At 32.1% G+C, this 22,933-nt stretch overlaps 1 protein-coding gene across 1 annotated transcript; it reads left to right on the forward strand.

Moving 5' to 3' along the window:
* The first annotated feature begins 542 nt into the window (after positions 1 to 542).
* Positions 543 to 18,968, forward strand: LOC139526669 (pleckstrin-2-like). The gene is made up of 10 exons (XM_071321834.1): positions 543 to 621; positions 5,056 to 5,214; positions 6,369 to 6,494; positions 7,116 to 7,168; positions 11,669 to 11,760; positions 12,295 to 12,467; positions 12,817 to 12,966; positions 13,942 to 14,031; positions 14,437 to 14,503; positions 16,204 to 18,968. Exons 1-10 carry the CDS (start codon positions 574 to 576, stop codon positions 16,374 to 16,376), a joined length of 1,131 nt encoding a protein of 376 aa, XP_071177935.1. The 5' UTR covers positions 543 to 573; the 3' UTR covers positions 16,377 to 18,968.
* Positions 18,969 to 22,933: the final 3,965 nt, after the last annotated feature.

Below are 22,933 nucleotides of genomic sequence, written 5' to 3' on the forward strand. Positions count from 1 at the left end.
AAGAAACAACGCGTTTTGGAGAGGACTGAAAAACAGTCCTGTCCCAAGTACGTATGACCGGTAGTATTGACCATTATTGGGTCATGATGGTGACCAAGGATTTGTATAGTAAGACTTACTAAACAAATCCTTTTGAATACACAGTATTCTATTGTTGATTTTTTCTACTATAGGTTGTTAATAGTTTTGAGTTAACCCTTAAATTAATTTCGATATCATTTCTGCTTGCAAGTACCGACTTTATCTGGGACATGTCACCATAATATTATACTAATAGGGCCTAGTCCCAGACTGTAGACAGTGGCGGATCCAGAAATTTTCATAAGAGGGGGCCCACTGACTGACCTAAAAGGGGGGCGCGCTCCAGTCACGCTTCAGTGATTCCCTATATAAGCAACCAAATTTTCCCCTAAAAAGGTGGGCCCGGGCCCCCTGCCCCCCCCCTAAATCAGCCTCTAATAGACACAAAATTATGTTTTGCGGTAGATATTTTTGGCGACGGAAAATTATCACGTTTCGACCGAATTTGGTGCTAAAATTATAATCGCTTTATTCCGGAAGTAGCAGACAAGAATGGAAAAAGAAGTTCAATGTTTGAAAAATGGATTTTTATTGCGATTGGTAATTTCTAACGACTCAAAACTTTTATCTCAAGTATTAACATGCAACTCACATTACTTGAGAAGCTGTTATCAAATTACTTTGCTCTTTCTTGTCAAAAATATATCCCAAAAATTGTAATGACCTCATCCATCTGCTATTTTAGCTGTCAGTTACTTGTTTACAAAGCATTACAAGAACGCTTATCTTAGTGAGTCCATTTCATAAATTAGAAACAATGGATTTGAGATGATATTTTGGCCGGACAATTTTCCATTATCACTTTCTTACACTTATAAAAGTGACATATAAAGTTGTTAACTTGGCTGTTGCTTTAAAAACAAGCACCTTGCACTAAAACAGTATTTTAATGTAAATGTATGTAATGATTTATCTTTACAGTTAACAAGTATCACCAATTGATCTGTCTTTTTGATGCTTTTATGTTTGACTCCAATTAATTTTAACGATAAATGAATGATGTACATCATATGTTAGAAAGTTAACCTCAGGCATAGATTACCTTAGCTGAATTTGGCAAAACTTTTAGGAATTTTGGGCCTCAATGCTCTACAACTTCGTTAATTATTTGGCCTTTTTAACTTTTTTGGATTCAAGCGTCACTGATGAGCCTCAGTCGACGAAACGCGCGTCTGGCGTATAAACAAAATATAGTCCTGGTATCTATGATGAGTTTATTTACAACCACTGTGTCGATGCCACTGCTGGTGGAGATTTATTTCCCCGAGGGTATCACCAGCCCAGTAGTCAGCACTTTTTGTGCTGACATAAATTATCATTGATATGGTTACATTTATAAATTAACTGTTTACAAAATATTGAATTTTTGAAATACTAAGGCTTTTCTACCTCAGGCATAGATTACCTTAGCTGAATTTGGCAAAAATTTTAGGAATTTTGGTCCTCAATGCTCTTCAACTTCGTAAATTATTTGGCCTTTTTAACTATTTTGGATTCGAGCCTCACTGATGAGTCTTAGTAGACGAAACGCGCGACTGGCGTATAAACAAAATTTAGTCCTGGTATCTATGATGAGTTTATTTACATGATGTATTTATAAGTAAAAATGTCAAAATAAATTAAATGATTAATTATTTCAAAAGCATTTAAAGCAAAAAAATTGCTGTTCTTCATTGTTTTCATGCATACATTTTGCTCATTTACTCATGTGTGTGTGACCAGGTATGCAAAAGTTTAGTCAAAATTGTACAATGTACTACATGTTATGATGATGATGTATATTTAGATAATTTATTTTTAGGTCAGTCGTAAAACAAGATTAACAAAACAAGAGTTTAACAAAGACAGATTCAAATTAATAAAGATGGGAATAAACTCCCACTAGGAATTTCAAACCATAACTCATTTGACATATAGAAGGATGCGCTGAGACACATGTTAAACTTGTGCTTCTTAAATCATTTTTACTTTTGTATAAAATATGCTTATGATGTTTAAAGTCTTTTGTTTTTAATAAGCTTGATATGATTATAAGATTAAGACAAAAAAAATGTAAAAACAGAAATTATACAATTGGAGCAACTTCACACTGACATTCACTAGAATTTAGTTTCAAATTTACATAGTTTGGCTGATAACAAATGAAAAAAGAGAATATGGAGCAATTTTTTTTGTCCCATTTAATGGGTTTGGACCATCAACAAGCAGGTTATGATATATGTAATAAGCCATTCATACATGCCATCTTAACAGGTTTAGACGTGTACTAAATGATTTAAAACACAAAGTTCTTGAATTCTATATTGTGACTGCAAATTTTATAACCTGAAGACATGACTATATTTTTATACAAAAGATTATATAAGTTAATTATCTGCCACAAGAACACATTCTCTGTGTAACATCTTCTCTACATGTAGTTCTTTTTACGTGTTAATAACAGTTATGCATTTACTTTTCTACATTGGCTAGAGGTACAAAATGTATAGGGAGGGTTGAGATCTCATAATCATGTTTAACCCTGCCGCAATTTTGCGCCTGTCCCAAGTCAGGAGCCTTTGTTAGTCTTGTATGATTTTTAATTTTAGTTTTTGTGTATAATTCGGAGTTTAGTATGACGTCCATTATCACTGAACTAGTATACATATTTTTCAAGGGGCCAGCTGAAGGAGGCCTCCGGGTGCGAGAGTTTCTCGCTACATTGAAGACCCATTGGTGGCCTTCGGCTGTTGTCTGCTCTATGGTCGGGTTGTTGTAGCTTTGACACATTCCCCATTTCCTTTCTCAATTTTATTCATAGGGAGCACTGGACTCCAATCTTAATTGACTAGGCTTGTCAGTTTTCCAATCGAAGGTCAGTGGTTTTCTCCGGGATCACCCCTGCCAGATCACCCTAGTTTGAGTTTTTTTGTTATGCATGCTTTCCTTTGTTCTGTAACATTTTGGCGGGAATGTCAAATCCACTATAAAACTTATAATTAATTTTACGGAAAAGACTATCTATCAAAATTCACGTAGAAAAAATCCAGTAGATATGCTGGGATTCGAACTCAAGACCTTTAGCATATCAAGCCACGACACCTACCACTACACCAGGACGACTTGATACGAAATAATAGTAATTTGACATACTTAAAGGAAGCAAGATATTTTTATTAGTGGGGCGAGTTGTCAAACCTTTATTCAGTGGGGTTTTAACCTTTTACGTTTATTTGTGAGTTTTCAGACTGATTGTTTAATTTGATTTTACACTTTTTCAAAGTGGGGCAAGTCGGTAACCAAGATTGGGACGATATTTTTATAAAGTGGCGATATAGCGTGGGCCGATTGGCAAGTGGGGCGAGTTGACATTGTTTGATATCTACTCGTCGTGTTTGGGGGTCAAAAAGGGTATACATCATATAGTAATATATAAAGTATATTGTTATGGTTGTGTGGCGTTCTAAACTAGATTTTATGAATTGTAAATGGTTTTTCGTCTAATCTAAAACAGCTGGGATGTAAAATAGTTATCCCAGTCGGACTTGGTGTGTCAGTGTTAGATCACCCTCTGGCCTCCAGCCATCGGGGTGATCTTACACTGACACACCGCGTCCTTATGGGATAACTATTAAGTATTCTCCTGTCTGGTTTGTTGATCTACCTGTACAAGCTCAGGTACAAGTAATTAGCGATCTTAATCCGGATATCCCTCAGGCGTTAGAACTGTATTGGATTATAACATAAAAAGCCTAAGGGTTATGCAATTACATGCATTTGATTATAATTGATAAAAAAATGGCGTCGGGCTACAAAAAACGATGAAGTTTTGAACGATGGCGGAAGACAATTTAACGATGGCGCAAGACAATTTAACGATGGCGCGAGTCATTTGACGATGGCGCAAGACATTTGAACGATGGCGGGGCTCCATCGTTAAACAGGCCATGGAGATCCCTGATGGAGCAATTTTTTTTGTCCCATTTAATGGGTTTGGACCATCAACAAGCAGGTTATGATATATGTAATAAGCCATTCATACATGCCATCTTAACAGGTTTAGACGTGTACTAAATGATTTAAAACACAAAGTTCTTGAATTCTATATTGTGACTGCAAATTTTATAACCTGAAGACATGACTATATTTTTATACAAAAGATTATATAAGTTAATTATCTGCCACAAGAACACATTCTCTGTGTAACATCTTCTCTACATGTAGTTCTTTTTACGTGTTAATAACAGTTATGCATTTACTTTTCTACATTGGCTAGAGGTACAAAATGTATAGGGAGGGTTGAGATCTCATAATCATGTTTAACCCTGCCGCAATTTTGCGCCTGTCCCAAGTCAGGAGCCTTTGTTAGTCTTGTATGATTTTTAATTTTAGTTTTTGTGTATAATTCGGAGTTTAGTATGACGTCCATTATCACTGAACTAGTATACATATTTTTCAAGGGGCCAGCTGAAGGAGGCCTCCGGGTGCGAGAGTTTCTCGCTACATTGAAGACCCATTGGTGGCCTTCGGCTGTTGTCTGCTCTATGGTCGGGTTGTTGTAGCTTTGACACATTCCCCATTTCCTTTCTCAATTTTATTCATAGGGAGCACTTGACTCCAATCTTAATTGACTAGGCTTGTCAGTTTTCCAATCGAAGGTCAGTGGTTTTCTCCGGGCACTCTGGCTTCCTCAACCAATAAAAAGTTACTGCCATGAAATAGCCTACATACTGTGCTTAAAAGTGGCGTTAAAACACCAAAAATCAAATCAAATCAGTTATTCATAATTACTCACTTCATGCCAATTTTAATATAAAAGAAAACAACAACAAAAATTTGCACAGGTAAAGATAATACAATCCAAGTATTCATTTTATTAGAAAGTAATTTTGGTCAATAATGTTCTGACTGTACACAATGGAAATTAGTAGCTGTATAATTATGGTTATTTAGAAAAACTGTTTAGTCTATAATAAGTTGTTTTTGTTTTTTCAGGAACAAAGCAAAAAATGGAAGATAAGATGGTTTACATTGGAAGAAGATCAGCTGGTGTGTCATCCAAAGAGAGATAGATACGTGGTTATAGATACAATAAATTTACATGGGGCATCAGTTGTCTGCCCCTCTCTGACAAGCTTCAAAGCTGAGAATTTGGTTTGTATACTCTTACTATGGAAGGCCTCATCAGTACACTTATTTAAAAATGATTCTATAATAATAATATTGATACATATGTACTTAAAATTGAAAAGGAAAACATGCAATGTGGAATGTGTCAAAGAGAAAACAACCTGACCAAAGAGGAGATAACAACTCAAGGCCACCAATAGACCATTTTCAAGTTTGTCTGTCACCTGAAAAAACTAATCAATTATGCGTGCCTTTATAACGTAATTTACCAGATAGAGGGGATCCCCTGTATCCCTGCACTATAAACGTTCATCAATTGTCTTAGTGATCGTCGTTGTGCAGGATAAACTAGAAATAATATTTGTTCTGTAGGAACTTAATCACAACTCCCTAATGACAGCAGTGCTGAAAGACAATTATGAGAATTCTATTTGTGAATGATTCGTGCAATATAGCTTAATAGTTTTCCAACCACTCGCTCAACATTGGAACAGAAGTGACGACGCCCCTAAACACACGAAGGTTTTGACAGAAATGCATCAAACTCCAAAATTGTCTATTTGTCTTTATTTCAGCAAGAAAATCCCTTTCCTTGAGGCTGGCTTCACCTTCAATCTAAACAATAATGTATACTTGTTCAGTAATATGGAAGCCACACTTAACTCCAAAAATTATAAATGAGCTAAAATTTGAAAAACAAACGAGACTAGCAAAGGCTATAGGTTCCTCACTTTAGACTGGAGCAAAAATGTTGCCGTGTTCAATATGTTTTGTGAGATCAATACCCTTTTCTATACCTTTATCCAAGGTGGAATAAACAAACATAGTATAGATGGACAAAAAGACAATAGACGTATTTACACTTGTATGCAAATTTGTCTGCCATTACTTAAAATCACACAAGTTCCTGTCGAATTTGACATTACAATATAAAATATTTGACGTCAAAATTACAAAGTGATTGTCTCTTGAATTCAAAGGGCTATTCGGAGATCGATATAAGGTCATTCGGAGACAAAATTCAGCCAAATACCAAAAGTGAAAATACTTTTGTAACATGAAGAACAACATCTATATGATCTGCTGTCTTTGCAAACAGTATATCATATAACCATGACATCTATGCAACACAATGATTTTCCTGATTCAAGACCAATTATATATTATTTTCATTACAGGGTGAGTTTCATATCCATACACCAAAAGGAGAGGAACTATGTTTTAGAGCTTCAGGAAAGGAGGATTGTGATGGCTGGGCTCATGCTATTGGTGCTGTCCTGAGGTCACTGACCGTGTCCAACCAGGTAAATACATACTCTAACTCTTAAGTTGATACAAGATTTCATCAAAAAGCAGACTTTTACTGTTGACTTTGAAATCGTAAAAATTTTAAAAGGTCTGAAATCTGTTGTTTTTTTGGAAAATTTAAATCTGTTTGTACATATGATGTTAAAAAGATTGTTAAATGATTTTTCCTTAAAGTTTGACACAAAGACAATTTTTATATGCACTATAGAAATATGCAAAGATATGTTTAATTCAGTTGTGAGTATTATGTAAAGTGTTGGCTGTTTTATAGGCATTTCAGGTTGAATAAGATGAAATAAGATTGTTGTGAAATCATTTAACTATCAGTGACAGAAAGCCATAAACAGATTTCTTTCAATCCAAAATGCATGCAGAAAAAATCTTTCATTGAATATTTCATGTAATTATGTACATAGCATTCATGAAGCAGTGCTCAATGATTGCAAAAAAAAAATAAGTGAAAAGCAGGACATAGGGATCACTTTTGGTTAAAATGGTGGATATTCTAAGCAAAATAAAATTAATTGGATCCCAGTTATACTAATATATTTGATTTGGGGTATCTGCTTTCAAAAAGAGAGAAATAATTTAATATTAAATACTACATTATATTATAGGATTCTGAGAAAAATGTTCCATTCCAACCATTTAGAGTAAATACAAATGTCAGGTAAGTAAGATGTGATGATTTCAGTCATACACTATGTGAGAATACATTGCTGACAAGAGAATATTTCTGAAAATCAATGCTTTTGTCTACCCTAACCTCAACTAATTACTCACCAAATAATATATAAAATTCACTAAGAGTAACAGATGTTATGGTAATAATTGTTTTGTGACAGCATTTGAAATTGTTGAACTGACAACAATTGGATTCTCAAAAGATATTTCAGATATAGAAAACTTCCCAAAAACTAAATGTCTGTTAGCTGTATTATTATTGAGCCATACACATTTTCCCGAAATTTACAAATCTGTTACTAGACCTTTAAGATGACTTCAAGCATTTGTGTTAAACTTTTTGTTTATGTATAGTTTAATGTCTTAAGATCTCGACATAATTAATGTGTTAAAACAATATGTATGTCTCGATGAAATTTTTTGAAACTTTTGCACAATGTTATCAATTACTATCAGTTACTAAATACAGACTAACTATTGTTTCAGATAAGGGTTAACTTTTATAAATAGTGACTTGGACAGAGAGTTGTCTCATTGGCACTCATACCACATCTTCTTATATCTAAGACTAATAAAGTTAAAATTTTATGATTCAATTTTTCAGCTCACCTGACCTTAAAGGTCAAGTGAACTTTTCTCATCACCTGGCGTTCGTCGTCGTCTGTTTACTTTTACAAAATCTTCTCCTCTGAAACTACAGGGCCAAATTTATCCAAACTTGGCCACAATCATCACTAGGGTATTTAGTTTAAAAGATGTGTCTGATGACCCCGCCTACAAAACAAAATGGCCGACATGGCTAAAAATAGAACATAGGGGTAAAAAGCAGTTTTGGGTTTATATCTCTAAAACTAACGCATTTAGAGCAAATCTTACATGGAGTAAACATGTTCATCAGATTTCAGACGAACTTGACAACCCTGCCCCTAAGTTAGTAATTTTACGGAAAAATTGCAGTTTTTGTCAAGCCTGCAACTTTTGTTGCTGAAAGCTCGACATAGGGATAGTGATCCAGCGGCAGAGACATTAGCTAACTTCTTAAAAGCTTTATATTTAAGAAGGTGAAAGACCTGCATGCTTCATACTTTGTATATAGATGCCTCATGTTACAAATTTTTTGTCGGTCACATGTCCAATGTCCTTGACCTCCTTTTCATGGTTCAGTGACTACTTCAAAAAAAATGTTAAGATTTTTTGTAATATTGAATTCTCTCTTATTTTAAGTAATAGGATAGCTATATTTGGTATGTTCATACTTTGCAAGGTCTTCATGCCCGTCAGACAGTTTTCACTTGACCTCGACCTCATTTCATGGATCAGTGAACAAGGTTAAGTTTTGGTGGTCAAGTCCATATCTCAGATACTATAAGTAATAGGGCTAGTATATTTGGTGTATGGAAGGACTGGAAGGTGTACATGTCCAACTGGCAGGTGTCATCTGACCTTGACCTCATTTTCATGGTTCAGTGGTTATAGTTAAGTTTTTGTGTTTTGGTCTGTTTTTCTCATACTTTATGCAATAGGTCTACTATTTTTGTTGTATGGAATGGTTGTAAGGTGTACATGTCTAGCGGGCAGATGTCATCTGACCTTGACCTCATTTTCATGGTTCAGTGGTCAAATTTAAGTTTTTAACCGGATTTTTGTGTCAAAAATGTTGGTTATTGATTAGGGGATGTACAGCGGGCGGGCAGGCGGCAACCAAATGTTGTCCGTGCATTTACTCATGAAGGGTTCAACCAAACCTTTTAAAATTTTAACATGTTGTTACTGACAACAAAATGGAGGTCAAGTTCAATAATGACGATTTTGACTTTTACGTTCAGGAGTTACGGTTCTTGAAAGTTTAAAAAATGTTGTGTCCGTGCATTTACTCTATGAACCGTTCAACCAAACCTTTTAAAATTTTAATATGTTGTTACTGACAACATAACGGAGGTCAAGTTCAATAATGACTATTTTTACTTTTACCGTTCAGGAGTTACGGTTCTTGAAAGTTTAAAAAATGTCGTGTCCGTGCATTTACTCATGAACCAGTCAACCGAACCTTTTAAAATTTTAATATGTTGTTACTGACAACAAAATGGAGGTCAAGTTCAATAATGACGATTTTGACTTTTACCGTTCAGGAGTTATGGTTCTTGAAAGTTTAAAAATTGTTGTGTCCGTGCATTTACTCATGAACCGTTCAACCAAACCTTTTAAAATTTCCTATTAGGAGTTTTGGTCCTTGTAATATTGATAAATGCCAGAACACAAATAAATGTTAAAGAATCTGGTTTACTGTCATTTTGACAGCTCTTGTTAAGTTTTGGTCTTTTTATCTAATATTATATACCAAAGGTCAACTATATTTGGTGTATGGAAATATATTATGATCTATATGTCAGTCCCGCAAGTTTTATTTGACCATGACTTCAATTGCACGGTTCATTGCACAGTGTTAAGTTTTTGTGTTTTGGTCTATTTTTCTTAAACTATAAGTAATAGGTCAACTATATTTGTTGTATGGAAGCTTTGTTAGCTGTACATGTCTGCCTGGCATGGTTCATCTGACCTTGACCTCATTTTCATGGTTCATTGGTCTTAGATTAGCTATCTTGGTTAATGTTAAGTTGATGTGACAGTTGTAATCAAGCTTTATACTTGGGACTATCAAAATAATATCAATGATTAGTAAAGAAGGCGAGACATTTCAGTGTGTGCACTCTTGTTTTGTTTTGGTCTGTTTTTCTTAAACTATATGCAATAGGTCAACTACCGTATATTTGTTGTATGGAAGAATTGTTAGCTGTACATGCCTGCCTGGCATGGTTCATCTGACCTTGACCTCATTTTCTGGTTCATTGGTCAATGTTTAGTTTTTTTTGCTTAAGTTTATGTGACAGTTGTAATAAAGCTTTATATTTAGGACTATCAACATAATATCAATGATTGGTAAAGAAGGCGAAACATTTCTGTGTGTGCACTCTTGTTTGTTATTATCTTAGATATCGTTATTGTACCTAATAATATTCAATATTTAATACTTTTAATTATATTGTTAACCTTATTATACACAATTTCCAAAGCATCAGTTAATACAGGTGAGCGACACAGGCTCTTGAGAGTCTCTAGTTCTCTTTGAACAACACACTTTGATATTATAGAATATGAAAAGAAATAGGATCAATGAATATGATTCAACAAAATCATTTTCTATTTTTGCATTCATGATTTATAATACTAGTAAAATTTTCACATATATATCTGTATTTTGGCCTGTTTTGGTATTTCTAAGAATTTTAACTTGTATTTATTATACCCCACGCAACGAAGTTGCGGAGGGTATAATGTTTTTGACCCGTCCGTCCGTCCGTCGTACCGTCCGTCCGTCCGTCTGTCAGTCCGTCCGTCAGTCCTGTTTCTTGTCATCGCAACTCCTCTCAAACCACACAACAGAATTTCACAAAACCTTTTCAGATAATAAGGACATACTATGTAGTTGTGCATATCGACGGGAAATTGCGATTCAATTTTTTTTCTAGGAGTTGCGGCCCTTTGAACTTATTTAATTTAATGTACTACTGCAACAGTTTGTCATCGCAACTCCTCTCAAACCACACAACAGAATTTCACAAAACCTTTTCAGATAATAAGGACATACTATGTAGTTGTGCATATCGACTGGAAATTGCGATTCAATTTTTTTTCTAGGAGTTACGCCCCTTTGAACTTATTAACTTTAATGTACTACTGCAACAGTTTGTCATCGCAACTCCTCTCAAACCACACAACAGAATTTCACGAAACCTTTTCAGATAATAAGGACATACTATGTAGTTGTGCATATCGACGGGAAATTGCGATTCAATTTTTTTTCTAGGAGTTACGCCCCTTTGAACTTATTAACTTTAATGTACTACTGCAACAGTTTGTCATCGCAACTCCTCGCAAACCACACAACAGAATTTCACGAAACCTTTTCAGATAATAAGGACATACTATGTTGTTGTGCATATCGACGGGAAATTGCGATTCAATTTTTTTTCTAGGAGTTATGCCCCTTTGAACTTATTTGCTTCAATGTACTTCTGCAACAGTTTGTCATCGCAACTCCTCTGAAAACACACAACAGAATTTCATGAAATTTTGTAGATAATAAGGACATACTATGTTGTTGTGCATATCGACGGGAAATTGCGATTCAATTTTTTTTCTAGGAGTTATGCCCCTTTGAACTTATTTGCTTCAATGTACTTCTGCAACAGTTTGTCATCGCAACTCCTCTGAAAACACACAACAGAATTTCATGAAATTTTGTAGATAATAAGGACATACTATGTAGATGTGTATATTGACAGGAACTTATTATTCAGTATTTTTTCTTATACAATTTTTTTTCCTTATACTTATTTAATTTCTCCAATGACAATGTGGGGACGTGGGGTATGTGAGCGTGCTCACTAAGGTTCTTTAATTTCTGTAGTTTAATATTTGTTTGTAGTGAGATCCTTGGTGCTCTACAGGAACCAGAAGCTGGAGTAGAACTTGGTAGTCATGTCAGAAATGGAGACGTTCATAAAAACTGCTTCGAAGGTTAATTTACATTTCATTAATACTGATTTTAAAATGATCTTTATGATCTGTCAAAGACCACTGGAAAGTTTTACATGTGTGAAAACGAATTATAATTCAATGAGACAGCAACTTTTTAGAAAAACCTCAAGGACATCTAAAGGTCAACAATGTAGTCTTTAACAACATACAAGCTTCTATACCATATATCAAGCTCTTTATCTTCCCTTGTCTGGACATTTTATGTATGAAAAGAACAGACTACCTGCTACATAAAAGCCTTATCTTTTTTTTTTGAATAATTTGAATTAGTGACAATAGTGTTTCTGCACATTTTGAAGTCACATTCTCTATTTCTATCTGGTTTTTTTTAAGATGAAATATAGAAAGATGGTTTATGATAGAAATGTTTTATTAAATGGTCTATTGTTTAAAATTTGAAGTTGTATTTTGTTAACTAGGCTTCAATTGGAGATGGTCTAATATTTGAAAACTTGAATTTGTATTTAGTATGCTTGACTTCAATTGGAGATGGTTAAAAAAAATCTTTTATAGGCCACAGTATTGTGGACTGGCTAGAAAGATGGTCCATCATAAGGAGAAGGGATGATGGCGTTGCTATGGCACAGACGTTATTGAAACTAGGTCATCTCCAGGAAGTAGATATTTTAGATGGTGCTGCTGGTGCTGCAAGAAAATTTGTGGATGGAGACAAGCTATATAGATTTGTATGACTTCATTATTATTTCTATCAAGTTAATGAATAGATTTATTTATTTCAACTTTGATATGACTTTCTGCTTTTACTTAGTGTATGGAATAATTATAATGTTTAAATAAATTGATTTTAGGTGGATCCTTACAGATGCCATTAATTTAGTTAGGATTTATAAAGGAGTATGTCTAACTCAAGGATTTTTAAAAGAGTTTATCTTACTTAAACTTAGTGAGGAAAATGATATAAAAAATTCAACCATACAATCATAACTGTAATTTAGGAAAGAAATCATTCATCAAAAAGAAGCATTTTTGTAACATTGTATATTTTCTTGTTTATTGATATGAATAATTTTGTAGACTTCATTAAATCTTGGTATGAAGAGGAACAGTTTTTATGATAGTACAGACAGTGAATCAAGCTCCTCAGAAGATGAAGATGACACTACTGAAGATTTAACCAAACTTAGGAAAGGCAAAATAATCAAAGCAGGTTACCTCTGGAAAAGGGTAAGGCTAAAAACATTCAACCAAACTTAGGAAAGGTAAAATATTTAAAGCAGGATACCTGTGGAAAAGGGTAAGGCTAAAAACATTCAACCAAACTTAGGAAAGGCAAAATATTTAAAGCAGGATACCTGTGGAAAAGGGTAAGGCTAAAAACATTCAACCAAACTTAGGAAAGGCAAAATATTTAAAGCAGGTTACCTCTGGAAAAGGGTAATAACTTTAACTTATAGACAAACAAAGGATATGGGGTATTTATTCATGGCACAAAATCAGTACATGCACAACAACAAAAACACACAAAAAGCAAAGGAACAGTGCTTTTATTGCTGTTCTTCATCTCAAAGTCACAGCGAGACCTTCAACATGGATAAAAAAAAAACTCACCTCACTGCAAGTTTAAGACTGCCCCTAGCACTGGCTTAAGCAGAATTCTTTGCCAAAATAATTTGGATAGACTTTGTTAGATGTAACACCACCTAATCGGGCAGGTAAAAAAAAAAATTACTGGAAAGTAGAACATACTTAAAACAAAATAGTACCTATGCACAGGTGTTAACCTTTAGCTATGTACCATAAACATTTTAGTAAATTAAAAGGTATCAGATGAAACGTGAAGGACTGGTGAAATGCCTTTTAAAAAAGGAAGTCATGCATCATATTATATACCTTGCCATTAATGACAATGGAACTAGGAATTTTTTAATACAATGTACAAACAATCATGAGATCATTTGGGCCTTGAGCACTTTACACTATTCTTAGTTTGTAAGAGAATGATAATCCCTTTCTTCAAGATTAAATACGAGCGTAAGCATTCTCTAACATTCTCTGTTATATTTTATATGTTCTTTGGTCTTATATCTAATCTTATCAAACTTATATTTAGAGGAGATATATTTAAAGGATTTTAAAAGTTCATTACTCGCATCTTAACATTTTTCTATTTGTTACTTTTAAGTTTTATTTATTTTTTAGAAAAATATAAGGAAAGAATGGCGTGTCAGAAGAGTAACAGTACATCAAAATCCTTCTGTAATGGCTTACAGCCGACCTGTTTCACCAGAGGTTTGTTTGGTTATCTGAGTATGTTAAAACATGTATGAATAAGAGCTCAACATGAATATTCTGAAATTAAGTACTTATTGTACCCCTTCCTACTAAAGGGAGGTTATCCAGTAATTATTGTGTTTATTCATTCCTTCATGGTATCTCATTGATGAATGTCTATCTATATAGATTTAGATCATATTTTATTGGCAACTACTGTAAATTCAGAAATTATTGAGTGTATTTATTATTGCGATTCTGTCATTTAAAAGATGTAAGTTTCAATTATTGTGATTATAGCTCTGTTTTATATTTCTCAATAATATAATCAACACAATAATTTCTGAATTTACAGTAGTAGATTTTTCCTTTGATGAAGTTAGTATAAAAAATATATGCTATTATTCTATATTTATTTTTCAGGGTATAGAGCCAAAATATAAAGTGATTGAACTGAATCGTGGCAGCTTACAAGAATCAAAGAAAGCAGGTTAGATCATACAATGATAAATATATGTTCATAAATACAGGTTATGTATTGACATTTACATGTTCTTTCATAGATTCCTCAGTTGCTTAGCTTTTTGTCGAGCCTTCAAAATGCAAATTTCAATAATTTAGATAAGTCAGACTCACTATCCTAGCATAAACACAACAAATGCAAAACTAATAGATATTTATCAAGGGCAAATTACTACACATGATTTGTGTATCTACATGAAACTTATTGCATTGTTAGATTTTTTGTATTCAAAGAAGGGTGAGATGTTCCTTTTCCCTAGAGTTTTGCCCTTTGTAAATTTCAAATTATGGCTTTGTCATGCATCTAATTCATCATGTCATTTAATTCCTCAGACATTATTATTCATATGTTTACAACTTCTTGTTACGTCATAATTAATAGTATAATGCGTTAGGCATTGAGTTTTCTGAGGAGTTAATTCCCTTTGTACTTTGAAATGAGAAAGCTTGATAACCCCCTTTTTGTTGTTTGGGTAACAACTATAAATATCAAATAACAACCTCCAGGTGGTCAAAAGTCATTCATTAGTTAGTTTAAATATTTTGAATAGTGTCTTTAAGTATTTGCTTTAGGGTCTCAAACTCCTTGCATTTCCCTTAAAACTACAAATCCAGGGAAAATATACTTCAGAAATTAAAGAAATGTCAAAGTACAAGTGATAAATCAAGCTTTAATATTGTCAAAACCAACTATTTTATGTTTACAAAAAAATAAAGTAATCGCTCGCCTTTACTTTTCAAGCTTCGCCTCAAAAATTTGCAAATTAAATATTTTTTTATTAAATTTTCAAATCGCTCACTCGCCCCAAATTTTGGAGTCCAAAAATCCGTAGAACAAGAAATTAAATTGGTCTGGCCTGAGGGTTATTGTTGTTGCATAATTTTAAATCATATGCCACATTTAAATTAAAATAAATGTAGTCCCCAACCTAAAGGTGTAACTAGAACACCCCTTCAGCCAAAATGGAGTCTTCCATATTATCACTTCGAGTTGTCTCCCTTCCGTAAGTAACTTTTGTCAAACGTGTGTACGTAAAGGAGTCATGCCCACTGACCCAAAGGAAATTAAATATTTTAAAGAGTTAGGAATGGAGTTCCACCTAGAATTCACGTAGGAAAATAGTTGTTAAGGTACGAAGTGAAATACCTTCTTTCACTCTCAGTGACTGCTGTGGAAAGTAAACTTGGAATTGATAGTACAAAAATAAAAGACAATAAGTTTATTGTTCATACACTTGTATCGAGGATTGGGTATTTTTAAAGTTTAATATAAACTATTCAGATTACGTAAATTACATGTTACAAGCATTTTACACGTGCAGTTGAAATACATGTATCAATGAAAACAAATGCAATCGTATCCCTCAGAGCAATCTGCTCTTTGATTGATGAATTGAAGTCCAATCAGTTTGAAACTTAGTACACATGTTCCCTGAAATATGATCATTTTAATGCCAAATTAGAGTTTCAACCCCAATTTTATGGTCCAATGAACATAGGAAATGATAGTGTGAGTGGGGCATCTGTGTCCTATGGACACATACTTGTTTCACAAATGCTTGATAGTGATATGATTAAAGGTCATCTAGTATATTTTCATCAGATTTTAACCTTCTTGTATTATTGAATTATTAACATCTTCATACCTGATATTGTTGTTTATTTCAGGAGGTAACAAAAGTAAGATGACTGTCAAAGATCAGACAGGAAGACTGCATGTGTTCAAGTTCAAAGACGAAGCAGAAAAATCTCAGTGGATGACAGTTGTACAACCACTTTGTCAGAGCATCAAACCTAAAGAACCAGTTTGTCAGAGCACCAAACCTAAAGAAAAGGCTTGAAAAAACATAAAAACAGTAGGGTATTGTGGATATAGTCAAATAAAAATGTTGGCATTTGTATTTAAAGAGTATTTGTTAATACTTTTGGCGAACAGTGCAGTTCACAATTTTGAAACAAAAGTTGAAGAAGGATTTTTTACTCTTATTTTTTTTATTAAAGGTATAATACTTTTACATAATTTGAATATACTTTTTCATCTTTATATTTTCTACAATATATGTACTTATTATCCAGTTTCACATTCCAACTTCACTTTATTCTAATAATGAAAGGGGCTTGATTGAATTTTTTATCAGCCAATATTTATATAGAATTATCTATAACAAGATGATTTGGTATGATTTCAAAAAGTGAACGGTTAAGAAGTTTAACTTAATATCTACAGGTCTATTATGAGCAGAGCAGCTACCTTAATGTAATGGTTAAAAAATTATAAGAAGTCACTTCAAGTGCTTTGGAAACCAAACTGTCAAATGGTTCCAATAATTATAAATTATGAGACCTTAGTACTTGTCAAATTAATGTTTGGTTCTTAGATTTGTACATATCTATTTTTATGAGTTTATCTTCATTGATATCCCTTATTTCCAGTAGATAAAATATCAAAAAGGTAGAATCTATTACATATGAGTTGAAAAGAAAAAAATGTAAGACACCCACCTCTCCTTTGATAAGCTCAAAATAGATTTATTCATGTCAGCTGTGTATACTGTAAACTTAGAGAAAGTTTTTCTTTCTATTTTAAGATGGCTAGACACTATTAATTGTTTTCCTTCTCATCCAAGTAGTCTTTGTTGATTTGAAGTGTTACTTTTAAACGGGTCATTTTACTATGTAAAAATGTAAAACCATAAAAAGTATTTAGTTTTACTGTTTATATATGAAGAAAGGTATCTTTGGGGAAAAAAATATATACATAACAAGAATATACATACTTTGTATTTAACTAATGAATATTTAATTGGCCAGTTTGTGAGGGTGATACAAGTTCTTTGAGTATTATTAAGTGGAATGTATTCAGAAGTTTAAAGTCCACATTTGTTATTAGGAAGAAATATAGTAGGATACACCTTATTTATTGACCACTGTGTGGTTCACATTCATGTTTTATTGTGTATTTTGAGGGACATTTATTTACCTGACGTATCACAGTATTCGGATGTATAGGGCACTAACAAACCTGTGCATGTCCTTTATTCAGTGCAATATTATATTTTTACTTTTTTAATGTATTGATTTAACAATATTCACTAACACTAATATATATTCCCTGATACACTGTTTAATTATATTACAAGGTTTTTGTTATTATGTTAATCCTTTTGTCTTTCTTTTGAATAACTTTTCAATTTTTTCCATTCTAATAGATAAACAATCATAATGCATTTAATTTTATACCTTTCATGTATACTGTAAAAGAACAAAGAATGCATATCAGAACCAATATGAAATCATTTATACAAGAATGTAAAAGCATATAGAGCAATGATATCAAGATTTTTAGCCATCCTTTATATACTAAATATAAAAATAAGGAGATATGGTATGATTTAAGCTGGTTTATCTATTTGCATAAGAATATAATATGAATTATAATATAATTTCAGGATTTTGTCCAATTACTACCATTTGACCAGATATAATGATTCATGCAGATTTTATTTATACATTTAACATATCATAAGGTTTTAAAAGAAAATGACTTAAAGGAAAACAACTATCTTTATTTATACATAATTATACATTCACAGTTTTGTTCATGTAAATTTAAAGCATTTATAGTACACCTAGCCTGATTGGCCAGTATGAGTGTTTGTAATCACTTTGTATCCATTATCCATCTCTAGATCGTACATCTTCATTGTCATCCCTCATGCAGATTTAAAGGCAATATTAAGTAAAACCTTTGAGTACTTAAGTGAGATTAAGAGTACATTTTGTTCAGTTTACTCACACTCGATAGTTTTTGCAGCCATTGGACATTCAAATGACAGTGTAATGTTGAGGTTGAATTTCGTTTAGAATTGTAAAATAGTTGGCTACAGATCTCTTTCTTTCGATCTTAATACAACTTCCTAATCTAAGGGAAATGATTTTTTCCACTTTTAAGAAAATAAACTTGAAACTTGTGTTAATACTATGCATAGATTCCAGAATGACTATACAAGCTCCTTAGAGCTCCAACTCCTGTTTGTTATGTTGTTTGTTTTTTTAGTATGAATTCTCAATAGTTTTTGATTACCTATGCAATCTTGATTTTTATGCAGTTAATTTGTGCCATGCTACTTAACTTTTTCCAGAAACAAGAATGCTGCTGAAAAATATAGTCAGATATGCAAATTAGCAGCTAATAAAATACATACTGTAGATTCAGACATTTTTGTGAATTTTTTCATTCTTGCAAATAGTTGCAACAAGATAGGTATTGTGAGAATAAAAAGTTGCATTTTTAAATCTGATAAAATTAATAAATTAATTGTATGCATTATTACTTGAAATAGCATTTATTAAAGTCAATTTGTTTTCTTTGTTTAACAATCATATTTTTTAAATGCATGCAATAAATTCTTTATTTGCAGTAAACAGAAAAATATAAGATATATCTATTAGTATGCTATTCCTCCAACATCCCATCATTCCTCTTTATACTTTCATAATTAACTTTTGTCGTTTGTATTATGAATTATGATCTCAAATAGGGTAATTTTTAGGTGTTATCTTAACACATTTACCAAACTTCTAGTTTGTTACTGCTGTGAAACCATTTGATTACAAGTGTATGTCAAGAAGAACTAATAACCATTAACGTTTGATTTGTTGTTATATTTTCATCCTGGCATTTCTCTTTTCTATATTATATTTGACAAAGGTGCTGTCTCATAGTCCTACTTTAGTAACTAGGGAATTGACTATCGTTTTCTGAATAAGTGTATTTGTAAACAAGTACTATTATTAGACCATTGATATTTCATTTGCTGTTGCAATAGCATACATTTGTTTTGGTGTTGATCAGAATTTTTGGAAAGGAGTATGTTCGGTAAGGTCCTAAAATGACCCCCTTTTTTAGCGTAAATTTCAATTTTAGATTTATTGACCAATATCACAATAAATTATAGCTAATACAGTGACTAGATAGGAAATAAGCCATTTTGTTGAAAAATTTTACGTTTCTGCGTTTCATTATGACATCACAAGTTGTACTCATATTGATTTTTCACGAAAAAATCAATTAAAATGGGTAAATTTCCATAGATTATTGGACAGGAAATATAGAGCGCATACGTCGATAACAAAGATCTTTTAAAATAATGTTTGTGAAGACCTTTCACATGTCTTATTTGAATATTAAGTTTGTCGACACCTGCGCTCTATGTTTCCTGGTCCTTAATCTGGTTAAAATCCTGCTGATTTTGTCAAATTTCACCAAAATCCCTTATCTTGACCTTTTTGGGATGTAAAATTCAATGTGTTAGAATTAAACTTTAACACAAATAGTTCTGTTTAACTTTCTCACATGTCTTTAAGGTAACTTAAAACATTTATTGTCTTGTAACTATGAACTTTATAATTGGGGCTAAATATGGTCCTTATCCAACTTACCCCTTTACTATTTATTCATTCTTTTTTTTCATACTTTTTTAATTGTAAGAATTTTGTTTACTTTGTTTTGTTATTTAATAGGTTATGAATTAGCATTATCTCTATATGCTCCACTGTTATTTAATCATATTGATCTATTTAAAGTATTATTGTACTGTACTGTGTTGTCTTATAATATTGGTGGGTACCTATTTTTGTGGTTACTTGATTTCATAGTGTTTAATGGAATCTGTATTGCATTATTTTAGGAAATATGGTATTCATTGAATATTAACCACAGTTCACAATACCAATGAAATTCTTAAAAAAAATAGTACTCCATGAATAAAACTGAGTTCACAGTACTTGGGTTTAAATTGATTTATTTACGTCTTTGAATATGTGGAATTTATGTATTATTATGGTTTGAATTTGACTTGTCAAAGATGTTGTAACTTTTTTAGCATGAAAATCTTGTTTGTTTTTTTATTGATATGATGAGTGCTTATATTGTATGATATAGGAAAATGGATTTTAATTATTTAAAATCAGTACAGAAAGTTAGGCCTTGGTGCTGAGAAATTTGGCAAAGCTATAGATGTGGATTATGTATGCTTATTGTTGACTTTGTTTTAGTACATATTGTTTTTGAATTAAAAGTTTTTCATAATTTCAACACAATTATTGATACTTTGTTTATACACACAACATTTTAAAAAGTAATCTTTAGTCAAATAAAGAGTGTTACAGCAACTCAGATCATATCACATGATTGAGGTTATTGATATGTTACGTGTCAGATATCACATGAAAAAAATTATCCAAACTTCTGTACAACTGTGCAAACATAGTTATCTTTAGTTAAAAAAATCCTTTCATATATCATATTGTAATGGTAGATAATCCAAGAGTACTATAGAATTATTCGAGGATGTATTTATGTAGCTTATTATTTTAAAAGAGCATATAAAAATTCTAGAAAATTGACCAATGATACGAAGGATAATTTATCTGTTTTTTCTACACTTTTGCCAATTTCTGAGTTGTCCTCTTTTTTTTGTCTTCAAACTTAAAAAAAACCCATCCCAAATCATTAAAAAACAAGTTTAGCCTTTACAATTTCATAATTATAACATTCAAATTATTCCTAGCTAATCAATAAAGGTTCAAATAGTGATCTGAGTAGCTTCAGTACTTTTTATGACAACATTGATTTTTTTGTCCACCACCTTGCCACCAAGTTTTTATTATTTTGTGTGATCTCAGTAAGTCAATATTACATATTATTTAAATTTATTTATTTTGTGATTTTAAATGTGTTATTTTATAAAGTGCTTGTTTGGATTTTTATGCTTACTGTTCAGTCTACTTTATTATTAATGAAATGTAAAAGTGACAAATATATATGAAGTCTATTTGTTTCTATTTAAATGGTTTGATTACCATACAACATGTGCTTAGTTTAACATGCTTTCTTGATTTAAAATTATTTTCATTTGACAGGTTCATAAAATGTATGCCTCCTTGACGAGGAATATGTTGTATATGTTTTATCCAGATCTTTATTCTAAAATTCAACAGTTTCCTTTTTTTTTTGCCCTTCTAGCAGATATTGAGCTGATTTTCAAAATAAAGTTGAATAATGATTAGTAGCAAAAAGAGTTATAGGTTGACAGACATTTGACAGAATTGTTTCCCTTGGACTGGTTATGTCATACAAATAGTACTTGATGAAGCATTTTTAAGTGTACAGAAATTGAGTTGATTTGTATTCCAAAGAAACATATTGACGAACTACAGATAGAGATTCAATTTCATATATGACAAAATTATTGCCATTAATACTTGCTTCTGTGCTGCAAATAATTCCAAACTGACAGTATAATCTAAATGTCATTTGAAGAGTAATTTAGGTTAATTAATAAACTTAGCATATAATACTTTCAAATGAATGATGATATAGACTCTCATCTTTTAGGATGGTAGATGAACTTCAATAAATGTTTGTTATTGGCATTGGACAGAATATTGTGATTTGTAGTTATATGCATATTAGGATTTATTTTTGTTAAATCTCTTGAAGGCTGAACATGTACAATTGATGACAGGAAACAATAACTATTTTTTATTTAATTATTAAACACTGCTAAACCTTCTAGAGCATTTGAGAGCATCCCTGCTTTTCTGTGTATTGTTTTGTTGGCTTGTCTTTTCATCTTTTCCTTCTCAATTTATGTGTTTTGAGTGTCTGCTTATTATTTTAGAATGTTACTTTTTTCAGAATGAACTCCTTCTGAATTTAAATGTAAGTGCCTTCAAACTACTTACATTCATACATGTGAAGTGTTTCAGTATATACCAGTTCAGATTATAAACTGTTATGATTATGACTTTATTTAGATCTAAGTATATGTTCAACAGTTACCATACAAATAAACAGTTGTATACCACTTTTCAAAAGTCGTACAGCACAGAAAAAAATGAAAGGACACCTAGATGTCAACATACAATCTTCAACGATAAAGAGATGTTTTATTTTCACCTCCATGGGGCAATATATATATCAAGATATAAACCACCCCAGTCTGGTAAATTACACCATAGCTAGCCATGGGTAATAATCTGGTCCCTTCCTCTTTTTTGGTGTTTTAAAGATGGAAAAAACTGCTGATTAAATTTTCCAGAGGCTTTTAAAGATCCTCAAAATTTACTAAGAGAACTATTAATATATTATTAAAAGACAACCATTAAACACTTTCCTGACATTTTGCAAATATACTTTTATACTTCATTTGTGAACGATAATGTTTTAAAAAACGTATTGTATTAATAAATAGCCATAGAGTGATGAATTAAGATGATTATGTTGAAGTACACAGTAGTTTTACTAGACAAGCTGAGATGCCTACGATGATATCTGTTAAGAACTACTTTCAAACTTAATAACTCGTCTAATTCATTCTGACATTAGTTACTA

Source organism: Mytilus edulis, chromosome 1, assembly GCF_963676685.1.
Source record: "Mytilus edulis chromosome 1, xbMytEdul2.2, whole genome shotgun sequence".
In the NCBI taxonomy this organism is placed as follows: Eukaryota; Metazoa; Mollusca; class Bivalvia; order Mytilida; family Mytilidae; genus Mytilus; species Mytilus edulis.

Coding starts and splice junctions, on each gene's coding strand:
- LOC139526669 (XM_071321834.1), top strand. CDS start 574: ATGGAAAAAGAAGTTCAATGTTTGAAAAATGGATTTTTATTGCGATTG. Junction 622..5,055: donor ATGGATTTTTATTGCGATTG/GTAATTTCTAAC, acceptor TTGTTTTTTCAG/GAACAAAGCAAAAAATGGAA. Junction 11,761..12,294: donor TCATAAAAACTGCTTCGAAG/GTTAATTTACAT, acceptor AATCTTTTATAG/GCCACAGTATTGTGGACTGG.